At 41.9% G+C, this 12,803-nt stretch overlaps 1 protein-coding gene across 10 annotated transcripts in view; it reads right to left on the bottom strand.

The window, feature by feature from the left end:
• DMD (dystrophin) overlaps positions 1–12,803 on the bottom strand; it is a 2,004,766-nt gene that overhangs the window by 176,032 nt on the left and 1,815,931 nt on the right. For all 10 annotated transcript variants that reach the window (XM_054005916.1, XM_054005912.1, XM_054005914.1 and 7 more), the window contains one exon: positions 3,631–3,709. In XM_054005916.1, the coding sequence (XP_053861891.1) occupies positions 3,631–3,709 (79 nt within the window). The remainder of the gene's footprint in view (positions 1–3,630; positions 3,710–12,803) is intronic.

Here is a 12,803-nt window from a genome sequence, read left to right as displayed (position 1 = left end):
GATATGCCTGCATAACACAGGCCACAGAACTTCCCTGAATTAATCCTGTTTGAATTTGAGCTAGAACATACCTTTAAGAAAAACAGCCAATCTGGATTTAAGAGATTTCCAGTGATGGAGAATCCACCAAAGCCCTTGGTAAGTTGTTCCAATGGTTAACTAATATTGATTCACAGACAATAACCAGAGTTGAGCTGAGGACAAATGTATGTATTATCTCAACAACAGGGATGGCTCAGTAGTATCTTTATTGCATTCAGCAAAATTAATGGTAACCAGACAGCCAAACATTCTATATTTTTGTTGGGCTTTTAAGTTTCTCCATAACAAGACTATCCCATGTTTTACTGAACCAACTTTTCAGAATTAGCATGTATTAATTTCATCCTCTTCAAGAAACAGAAATGTAAGCAGCTACCACAAAGAACCTAACAAGGACATCTACCTACTCATCTGTGCATTTATTCCTAATACCAGGTAGTGCAATGGGTATATTCTCAGAGGGACAGCAGGGTTAATTAATTTTTTGTCTTTGTAAAGCAATAGATAAATATATTGGTTGCTGAAGATGTTAAATTTCAGTCTTGCAAAATTTGTGATTTTTTTCTCCCAGACAAAACATTTGCAAGCTGAAAGCAGGGTTTTATTGTAATAGGTTTCATCCTTAATATAGTGTTGTAGATTTGTGATACAAGCCTTGGTCTCAGTAATTAGCAGGATGGTTTTGTCTTGTTAATACTACTTGATTATATATATTACAATCTAGGAAGTTTTTGGAGAGTGTTGGGGACAACTTCCTGGTGCAAGTACTGGAGGAACCAACTAGGGGCCTTGCTCCTCTTACCTGCTGCTCACAAACAGGGAAGAATTGGTAGGGGAAGTAAAAGGTAGGGTGGCAACCTGGGCAGCATTGACCATGGAATGATCGAGTTCAGGATCCTGATAAAAGGAAGAAAGGAGAGCAGCAGAATACGGACCCTGGACTTCAGAAAAGCAGACTTTGACTCCTTCAGGGAACTGATAGGCAGGATCACCTGGGAGACTAATAGGAGGGGGAAAGGAGTCCAGGAGAGCTGACTGTATTTTAAAGAAGCTTTATTGAGGGCGCAGGAACAAACTATCCCAATGTGCAGAAAGAATAGCACATATGGCAGGTGACCAGCTTGGCTTAACAGAGAAATCTTCTGTGAGATTAAACACAAAAAGGAAGCTTACAAGAAGTGGAAACTTGGACAGATGACTAGGGAGAAGTATAAAAATATTGCTGGAGCAGGCATGGGTGTAATCAGGAAAGCCAAAGCACAATTGGAGTTGCAGCTTGCAAGGTATGTGAAGGGTAACAAGAAGGGTTTCTACAGGTATGGTAGCAACAAGAAAGAAGTCAGGGAAAGTGTGGGACCCTTACTGAATGGGAGAGGCAACCTAGTGACAGAGGATGTGGAAAAAGTACCCAATGCTTTTTTTGCCTTGGTCTTCACAGACAAGGTCAGCTCCCAGACTGCTTCACTGGGCAGCACAGTATGGGGAGGAGGTGAGCAGCCCTCAGTGGTGAAAGAACAGGTTAAGGACTATTTAGAAAAGTTGGACATGCACAACTTCATAGGGCCGGATGCAATGCATCCCAGGGAGCTGAGGGAGTTGGCTGATGTGACTGCAGAGCCATTGGCCATTATCTTTGAAAACTCGTGGTGATCAGGGGAGGTCCCGGATGACTAGAAAAAGGCAAATATAGTGGCCATCTTTAAAAAAGGGAAGAAGGAGAATCTGGGGAACTACAGACTGGTCAGCCTCACCTCAGTCCCTGGAAAAATCATGGAGCAGCTCCTTAACTAATCCATTTTGAAGCACTTGGAGGAGAGGAAGGTGATCAGGAACAGTCAATGTGGATTCACCAAGGGCAAGTCATGCCTGACCAACCTGATTGCCTTCTACAATGAGATAACTGGCTCTTGGATATGGGGAAAGTGGTGGACGTGATATATCTTGACTTTAGCAAAGCTTTTGATATGGTCTCCCACTGTATTCTTGCCAGCAAGTTAAAAAAATATGGATTGGATGAATGGACTATAAGGTAGATAGAAAGCTGGCAAGATCGTCGGGCTCAACGGGTAGTGATCAATGGGTCGATGTCTAGTAGGCAGCTGGTATCAAGCAGAGTGCCCCAGGGGTCAGTCCTGGGGCCGGTTTTGTTCAACATCTTCATTAATGATCTGGATGATAGGATGGATTGCATCCTCATCAAGTTCGCGGATGACATTAAGCTGGAGGGGGGGGAGGTAGATACGCAGGAGGGTAGGGATAGGGTCCAGAGTGACCTAGACAAATTGGAGGATTGGGCCAAAAGAAATTTGATGAGGTTCAGCAAGGACAAGTGCAGAGTCCTGCACTTAGGACGGAAGAATCCCATGCACTGCTACAGGCTGGGGACCGACTGGCTAAGCGGCAGTTCTGCAGAAAAGGACCTGGGCATTACAGTGGACGGGAAGCTGGATATGAGTCAACAGTGTGCCCTTGTTGACAAGAAGGTATTAGCATATTGGACTGTATTAGTAGGGGCATTGCGAGCGGATCGACGGAAGTGATTATTCCCATCTATTTGGCACTGGTGAGGCCACATCTGGAGTATTCTGTTCAGTTTTGGGCCCCCAACTACAGAAAGGATGTGGACAAATTGCAGAGAGACCCGTGGAGGGCAACAAAAATGATTGGGGGCTGGGGCACGTGACTTATGAGGAGAGGCTGAGGGAACTGGGCTTATTTAATCTGCAGAAGAGAAGAGTGAGGGGGAATTTGATAGCAGCCTTCAACTCCCTGAAGGGGGGTTCCAAAGAAGATGGAGCTTGGCTGTTTTCAGTGGTGGCAGATGACAGAACAAGGATCAATGGTCTGAAGTTGCAATGCGGGAGGTCTAGGCTGGATATTAGGAAAAACTATTTCACTAGGAGAGTGACGAAGCACTGGAATGGGTTACCTAGGGAAGTGGTGGAATCTCCATCCTTAGAGGTTTTTAAGGCCCGGCTTGACAAAGCCCTGGCTGGGATGATTTAGTTGGGATTGGTCCTGCTTTGACTAGATGACCTCCTGAGGTCTCTTCCAACCCTAATCTTCTATGATTCTATGACTGCGCACACATATGCAAACTATAGCTATGTGATCATGTTTATAGATCATGTAAGAAAAGTATATATGAATTCAAAGTCAGTATATACTGAAAATGTACAAAGAGCTTGGGGTTCAGGTACTGTAGAAATTTGAAATAATTATAGTTATCAGAAACTCTATTTTATTTAATTAATCAGCAACAACTCCCAACTGGAAGCTTTCAAACTAGAATGGACAAGTATAATACAGGAATAATCCTGCGCTGGTAGAGAAAGAGGTAAGGGGACCTGATACTGGTAGGCTTTTCCCATCTATACTGGAGTTTATTGAAATCAGTACACTTCTATACCAAGTTTTAGCCAGCAATTAATTTTTTACTGTTGAGTTCTAAACACATCTGCAATGGGGTTTAACATGGAAACAGATAGCAACCCTAGTTGACACCAATGGCAGGGCTGGCTACATAATTGAGGTTTTAATTTCTAACGAGCACTGCACAAGTTATGCAAGAAACTAAAAATGACTTACTGGAAAGGAAGTGCTGAGATGTAGGGCCAAAATCCCTGTGGGCTTCATGCAACTGTCTGATGCGCTCATCAATGGCCACCTGAGCAAAACAAGAGAAAAATGACTCTCCTCTCAAACATGTAACAAGTAGCAATCAAAGTTAGGTGTCTATTTCATTAAAGAAAGAGTTTTGTTTTGTATAGGACAAAAGAACACTCATGCAAGAATTTATAAACCAAGGGTTTGATTGCAGTTTACCGGGTTGAATCCAAAGACCAGGGAGGTCAACAATGTTTTTTCTCCTAATTTAAATGGCATTAGACCAGGCTCACAATAAGCAGCCTGATAAACCCCTTTCTGTTAAATCATCTGAACGGCCACCAGCCAAAATAATAATAAAAAAGATTTTGTTTTCTCTCTTGCAAACCTTAAAATGGGAAACAAACCCTGCTGTTATTATCTGAATTTGAATGACTCCGAATGAACTTTTTGAGAGCAAACAGTCAAAAAATAATAAGTATAAAAGAAAGTAATCTCATTTAGTATGGAGATGCCAACTGCAGACGTATAGTGCCACAATGCTGGTAATCAACTAGTGTTTGGGTACAAGCATATTCTTTGTTCTCTAATTCAATTGACTCCCATCCCCTTGACCTTTTCTTCTCAGTATGGTACTGTCCTTTGAAGAAAATGTTTTTAGTGTCTTGTTGGGCTGATGTATTGCATGAAGACACAACTATTGTAGAATTGTGGTTTAATTTTTAAAACCCCCAAATCTGTGTGTCTCGGTATAAAACAGAGTGTCTAGGACAGGAGGTCAGTAAGATAATCTTGTACAGAAAATTCCAAACAACATGAGTGATATTCACTAACAACCTTATGTACTATATATCCAAAGGACAATGTCAGGTAGCTTAGGTCTAAATTTAGCATTTAGAAACCAAAAATGCCTAAAGCTAATAACAGTAAATTCTCAGAAATGTTTTAAACAAAATAACTAATAGGAAGCAGATTAACTGAATGTAAACATTTCCCTGCAAGGTCTGCAAACCAAACAATGGAGCACTATGTTAGTACAGGAAAAACAGAAAGGGGAACAGATTAAGTTCGGTTTTGTTGTCCAAATTGAGAGAGAGATATAAATAGGTAACAAACACCATATATGATGAAAAAGGAAATTCAGGTTTTCAGTTTTAATTTTTGTAGGTGTTGGCAGTAGCATGTTCACCCTTTTGACATGAGTGGCTAGCCAATGTTTGGGGTCTTGTGGCTTGTTACCATTAGGAGAAGCCAGGTATTTCTTTGATGCAATCCCGGGTATTTACAAATAATGTACAAAGTCCTGTTTCCCTGAACACAGTAGGGCTAAAACAACAGGAGGTAATTTCTTTTTTCACAGTTGCAAGTCTCTTTCCAGTCAGCACTCTGCCCCCAAATCCTCTGTCTTGGTTTTCACAGTGTCACATTGCAAGTGCTTCTCTTGCTATCTCCTTAGTTTTCTTATGCCTTCTATGTCTTCTTCTGACTGCCTCTGGCTCCTCCAAGTCACAGATACACAGAGGCACCCTGTGTTTGCAATCAGCCCCCTGAGAAAGCTTTCTGCCCACAAAACTCAGCTTCTGTGCTTTGGGCAGTGGCTCCCATTATTTCAGCTATCTTACTTTATAAAGGAGCTTAATTGCTTCTTACACTTTTCTGGAATGAAGGGTGGCTATCATGCCCACCAGCATCAAGAAGTCTATGATTGCCTACAGATCAAAGATATGCCTGTGGAAGCTAACACCACCTTTAGCATAACATTATTATTTATTTTAACCTTACAATGACCTTTCAATGAATCATAGTCCTCCATAATTTCAAATATTGGTTTTTAGCTCAATAACACATTGTTTTTTTAAAAAATGAGCCATGCTGAAGAAAATAAAAAATGTGTGTCTGCTCTTTAGACCCCTCATTTGTTTTGAGAGGGTTCTTTATAGAAACCTAAGGCTCTACCTGTCTTTGATGCAAGCATTCCAGGTCTTTCTTCATTATTAGCATTTACTTATCAATACACAAAACAATATTCCATTTTAAGTTTTAATTAACAAAGGACAATGAAAAACAAAGATGATAAAAATCACAATCTGACTCACACAATCCTAAGAGTCTATTGAGAATGAGGGCTCTGCAAGGTATACAGTAGACATCAACATTTTTTATGCTATGACAATGACAAATCTGAGCATGTGATTTTGGGTAAAGATTTTGGAGCCTCGAGATATTTGTGCCCACTGCCAGTACAGAAGCCATAAAATTCTAAGAATTATATAAAACTGGAAAAAATCATGTATTTCTATGAACTGGGTGAGTTTTGGTTAAACTGAAATTTTAGTCTAATATGTAAACCCAGCAAAATGACACACACTAAACTCCACGGTGGATTTGTAAACTGAACAACTATATGTAGCCTTGGATGCTAGCCTGGAAATAGCTATCTCTACAGAGGTGTATTTTGTCAATGTAAAGATGAATAAAACATAGGGAAGCTTTGATTACTCTCTAAGACTAATCAATTGAGCAATTAAAAGTTATCCCATCAGTTATCCCTGCCAACCCACACAGTACTGTTTATCAAGGTATCAGTGTACTGTATGTATACTCATATACCAAATGGTACATACAGTTTTGGTGATAGAGTAATGAAGGTGCACTGTTATTTTCCATGACTTCTACAAACTCTAAAACAATCATAAAATGAGAGAGTTAATGCTCACAGTAAAAGCTATGTGTGAGCAAACCACAACTACTTAAAAATATAATCAACATACTTGCACCTGTGCCTGTTCCAATTTAAGCCAATGAGGGATTTGCCACTGACTTTCATGGAAGGAAGTTTGGGTCCATCAAGAGGCTTCCCATCTGCTAAGTAATATTATATGAACAATTTCTCATTGGCACACAAAAATAATTTCTTTTGCATATTAGCTAAATGTACTTGCTCAGGGCTGAACCTTGCCACAGAAATGTGCATTTGCCTGTGATGAAAATAGCAACACTTTCTCTCTGAATCAAATGTATTCATTTCACTCAAAACATCCGTTTTTGAATGCAAGAATACATAAAGTAATGTCATACAGTTCAACAGGTAACAGCCTTATTGCTAAGCAGACAAAGAGAAATTAATCTGTTCTTGCTTCAGATAGCCAACTCCTAGGAGTACCAGTTTAATCAAACAACCAAATGAAAATTCATGGGTTTCAATAGCATAGTTTGGGTGTGTGATGAGCAGTAACTTTCTTTGCTCTTGCTCCTTATGCAAAAGGTTGATGATCAGCAAGATGGATAAAAGTCAGATTCAGATGCCCCTCCTTATATTGAGTAGTACCTTTCTCCACAGGTAATGCCACCAGAAATGGAGAGACTGCTTGTGGTGTCAACTGCTACTCAGTGTAAGTACGGGTTATCAGAATTTGGTCTAAAGAAAAAGGCCCCACCTTTATTGCCTGATTCTGATTTTAAAACAAACACCAAAATCTTCCATAAGCAGAAGTATGGTATTATACATTCCTTTCTCTTCAATATGACCGATTCTTTCATCATGTACTTTGTCCACAATTTTGTGTTACAGTTGTTTTCTTTCAATCATAAGATAGAAAATTAAAGAGCAACAGCAGTGCAGCAGACATTAAAATACTGTGATCTTAATTAAAAACACTGTAACCATGTAAAACTATAGAGAGATGAAATATGACAGCTTCTGTTCAATCCACAAATAAATTATAGTGCTTAAAAGCATTCATTCCTTCTTTTAAAACATAAGTGAATCTGAAGAGATTTATTAAAAGGAGTTATTCCTCTCTCTCCCCATTACCCAATCCCAACACAGTGAATTGAATTTATGTTGTTTATCAGAGAAATAGATTATATATAGTAAAAAAGCAAAGCCGTGTCACATGATTACTGGGAACAGTTTATCCATTGTTGGGGCTGAATCTTACAAACTCTAGTTATAGCAGTTCCAGAAATGAGGATTTGCAGGACTTGGGTCTGTTACTTAGGCCTGGTCTACACTAGGAAATGAGGTCAATATAATTACATTGCTCAGGGGGTGTGAAAAATCCACAGTTAAACTGACCCAGGCTCCTGCATAGACAGCACTAGGTCAACAGGAGGATTCTCCAGTTGACCTAGCTACCACCTCTTGGGGTAGCTGAACCCCAAGCTGATAGCAGAACCGCTCCTGTCAGCATAGGTATCATTGTCACTGAAGCATTACAGTGGTGCCGCTGCAGTGTTTTAAGTGTAAACAAGCCCTTACCTCCCCCCTCTTTGTTTGTTTGTTTGGTCTCTTTTTTAGTTGGACATATTTTTGATTTGATGGCTTTCACCTCGAATGCAAAACCAAATGAGACCAAGTATCTCTTTTTTAGACCAACCCCTGCATCCCGCCTCCCTGCCTGCCACCATCGCCCCGCGAAACCGCCACCAAAACCCCAAACCCACAAACAAACAGACATATTTCAGGTGATGTTGTTTGCAGAGTTGTGGTACCCATGTTGGTCTCAGGATATTAGAGAGACAAGATGGGTGAGGTAATATCTTTTATTGGATCAATTTCTGTTGGTAGAGTCCAACTTTCGAGCTACACAGACCTGAAGAAGAGCTCTGTGTAAGCTCAAAAGCTGATCTCTTTCACCAACAGAAGTTGGTCAAATAAAAAAATACGATCTCATCCACCTTGTTTCTTTAAAGTGATGTTGGCCATCATTTAGTTCTAACTCCCTGGTATGCACAAACAGCAGTGCTTGTAAAGATGTAACTATGGCCTTGGCTACACTCGTGGATTCACAGCTGCCGCGCGCTGTGAAGAGCGAGTATAGTCGCACCACCAGCGCTGCGAGAGCTCTCTCGCAGCACTGCAAGTACTCCACCTCTGCGAGTGAGCGTGCAGCGCTGCAGGTGCTGATTACACTGGTGCTTTACAGCGCTGCACTCGCTGCGCTCAGGGGGGGTGTTTTTTCACACCCCTGAGCGCAGCAAGTGCAGCGCTGTGAATTGCCAGTGTAGCCAAGGCCTGTGTAACCCCCTTTAGCTTTTCTGGTCTTCAGGCTTTGGGAGCTTTGATAAGTGTGTGAATGTGCGAACACACTCACAAAAGAACAACAAATGCCTACACTCCCACATAATGGGAGTACAACAAAGGCTCCCCTTGTGCTACTACACTAGTGAATTAGCTGTAAATCACCCTCTCTATACAGGCCATTCATCACCTCCTGATGTATTGCACAGATTGTTTTTTAAAGGATTCTTTAATATTTTATTTCAGGGGTTCTCCAACTTCATGGCACTGCAACCTCCTTCTGACAACAAAAATTACTACACGACCCCATCAGTGGGGACCAAAGCCTGAATCCGCTGGAGCCCGGCTGCCTGGGGGGGGGGGGGGGGGGAAGCAAAGCCAAAGCCCAAGGGCTCAGCCATAGGTGCGGGGCTTGTAACCCTAGCCCCACCACCCAGGGCTGAAGCCTGAGGGCTTTGGCTTTGGCCCTGGGCAGTGGGGCTCAGGCTTTGGCCCCGGGCCCCAGCAAGTCTAACGCCAGCCCTGGGGACCCCATTAAAATGGGACTGCAACCCACTTTGGTGTCCTGACCTACAGTTTGAGAACAGCTGCTTTATTTCATGTTCCAATCATATATATTCCCACCAGGTTTGATGGGGAGGTGCCTCAAGAGGTTTATTACAGAGTTGTGGGTTCAGTTAGAATCCTTTAACCTCTTCTAGTTTAATGAATCTCTCATTCCATGAAGGAATTACTTTAATATTTTCCTAAAAAGTCTGGACGAGATTGCATATAAAGCATTCAGCAGAATTGCTCTGTGAGCTAATGAATCAATACTGGCTCAGAAGACACAGGGACCAGTTGCTTGTGTGTTCATGAAAAAAAAAAAAAACAGACAAAAATCGTGAGACATCAATGCCAATATTATTTGAAAATTCAATAAAACTAGCAAGTTAGAAAAAAAGAATATGCCATTTCAGACACATTATATCAACTAAACTCCTGGGGGCATGACCTCCCCTACTGTTATTTCCAGGCAGATCTCTTTAGAAATCTCAAATTAATTTGCAAGACATAGAATAATAAGGGAATAAATAGGTAATTATTTTTTCTGTCTTTTCTCAGCACACTTAGTTTCACCTCTCCACTTTCTAAAATGACATTTTATTCTTTCTGGGAAAAAGGACTTCCTTTACTGTCTCTGATGCTCATGCAAATGAACAGTAGCTTCTATTACCACTATTATTAAGTAAAATTATACTGCCATTAAAATGACTCTACAATTTCATGTGCTATTTTGAAAGGGAATAATTAATATTATAGTGGAAGAAACAGCATTCAGATCTCCCCCCTTCCCGCTTCATCAGGGATATCTTCGTCAAAATCCATAATGTCAACCAGATACTAGGTTCACAATATAAAATGAAGAGGAAAAAAAAAGATCTGTTTTTATTAAAGGAAAATAAAATATCTCCTCACCAGAGTTTCTTGAGCTGCTTCACTATAGATAAAACACAAACAAATATTAAAACACCTTACATGATAGCAAGAACATGGCTGCAGATGCTGGGGGATTTCACTATGCTGCATTGTTTCAAATTATTTCATTTTCTATTTTCAGATCAGTAACAGAAGAGATGGAGGGGGAGGTCAGGTAGTTCTCACCCATTCCACTGACTGAGTTAAAACGTTTACATTTAAGCTTACCTTCTATACATTATTATTCATTTAAAATATATCACCAGCAGAAAAATCTTCTAAGGTCAGAGTAATATCCCTCTTCTAAGCATGTGAGGGCACAGGCAGCATAATGCTTAGACACTAATTACACAATTCTGCTTCCCAGTATTCAAACACAGGCAAATTACGAAGGATACATAGCGGCAATTTAAAATAGTTATTAATGTGAGAAAGTAGGGTTGGGGTCATTAACTGAAAAACAAATGAGATGCAATAAACAAAGAGCTAAGACAATTCTTGAAAAAAGATGGCTGAACCTGGCTGAGATTCTGAGGAAAAAATAGTAGTGAAGGAAGGAATAGAATAAGATAATCTCATTCAAGCAGCTGCTTTTAGTGCAGCAGCAAAGTAATCAAGTCAGGGGGTTAAAAATTTGCTCCACCAGTGATGGTTTTCATGAAGAGAGGAGGGTAATTTTCTGTATTTAATAAGCATGCATACATACAATACTTAATAAAACAACACTTCTCTAATCCCCCACCATATTCACAGCATTTCCATAGCATCCTGACCTTGACTCCAGTCACATCCAATTTGACTGCACATCAAAGAACAATGGCTACTACAAGACCCTCTTTAATGTTACCCAGCACTCCTCCTTCTATCTGCTGAAAAGCTTCTTTCTTTTCTCTGACTCAGAGCTGCCAAACCACTATGAGGCTGTTCTTTACAAATCAATAAACAGGAAGATCTGATCTACTGTACTTCCAATAGCTATGAATTCAGTCACTCTGTGTTCTTTGCATATCAGAAGATAAGGATGGGTTTAAACAAGCACACTTTGTGCTACTTAAGGAAGGACAGAGAAAAGGAGGGTTGATGCCTATTGTTTCTGAACTGCTGAGATGCAGAGTTAAATTCTGAAGAAGAGGAGCTCTGTGTAGCTGAAAAGCTTGTTTTTTTCACCAATAGAAATTGGTCCAACAAAAGATATTACCTCACTCACCTTGTCTGTCTTGACAGATACTCATGAGGGCATGTCTACACTAGAAAGCTAAGTTGACATTACATGCCTTACGTCTACCTAACAATGTAAGCATGCAAACTACAGTGTTCCTACCGCCACAGGCGCGGACTTTCAGCTTACCCTCGGGGTGCTCCATGCCTGCTCTGCCCTGAGGCCCTGCCCCCCACTCTTCCCCTTCCCCCAAGGCCCCACCCTCACCCTGCCTTTTCCTGCTCCCGCTTTGCCCTCTCCCCAAAGGCCTTGCCCCTGCTTCTCCCTCTCTCTCCCAGCACCTCCTGCCCACCGTTGAAACTGATTGGCGGTGGGCGGGAGGCGCTGTGGGGACAGGAAGGAGTTGATCAGCGGGGTCTGCTGAACAGCTGATCGGTGGGTGGCTGGTGGGTGCTGAGCACCCACTATTTTTTTTTCTGTGGATGCTCCAGCCCCAGAGCACCCACAGAGTTGGCACCTATGCCTACCACTGCTGTAACTTGCCCGCTAAGCTGATCTAGTAAATCCAGCTCGACGAGAGGCATAAGGCTTAGTTTGACATCGTTTGGGCAAGGCAGTGTATAGACAATGTGTGTTACTTTCATCAGGTCTTGGCTGCCAGGGTGGCTGACAGCTGGAGTCATGAAATTGACAAAAATGTCAATTTCACTGCTGGTAGGTTCCCTGGTTTGAAACTGAACCATATGTGTGTGTGTGTGGGGGGGGGGGGGGCAATGTGTGAGCCCCAGCAGTGCTGACAGCTGGAGCCTCGCTGCCTGGCACTGAGAACCTGGGCTGTGAGCTCCCTGCAGAGCTCCCAGCACGAGTCCAGCTACCGCCCGGGCTCTCAGCTCCCTGCTCCACATGGAGCTCCTGACTGCCGCCAGAGCTTTCAGCTCCCTGCTCCACTTGTAGCACCCTACTGTGGGGAGCCCAGGCGGTAGCTGGGCTGCAACAGGGTTCCAGCTGGGAGATCTGCAGGGAGCGCAGAGCTGATTGAGCTCCCAGCTGGAGCTCAGTGCTGAGCTGAGAGCCTGAGCTCTTGCCCCCCATCCCTCAAACACACACACACTGCCCCTCTTAAGTTAGTGAAAACACTTGTGGTGAGGACACGCACCACAGAGAGAAGGAGGGTAGTGCAGACAAGAAAAAACACAGTAATTATTGGGTGGTTTCAGAGTAGCAGCCGTGTTAGTCTGTATTCGCAAAAAGAAGAACAGGAGTACTTGTGGCACCTTAGAGACTAACAAATTTATTAGAGCATAAGCTTTCATGGACTACAGCCCACTTCTTCGGATGCATCCGAAGAAGTGGGCTGTAGTCCACGAAAGCTTATGCTCTAATAAATTTGTTAGTCTCTAAGGTGCCACAAGTACTCCTGTTCTTCTTTTTAGTAATTATTGGGGTGGTTGTAAGTCAACATAACACAGGTCAACTTTATTGTGAAGTTCTGGGCTTTACAAGAAGTTTATTGGT

This window comes from Malaclemys terrapin, chromosome 1, assembly GCF_027887155.1.
Source record: "Malaclemys terrapin pileata isolate rMalTer1 chromosome 1, rMalTer1.hap1, whole genome shotgun sequence".
In the NCBI taxonomy this organism is placed as follows: domain Eukaryota; kingdom Metazoa; phylum Chordata; order Testudines; family Emydidae; genus Malaclemys; species Malaclemys terrapin.
This window is presented reverse-complemented; position numbering and strand designations above follow the sequence as displayed.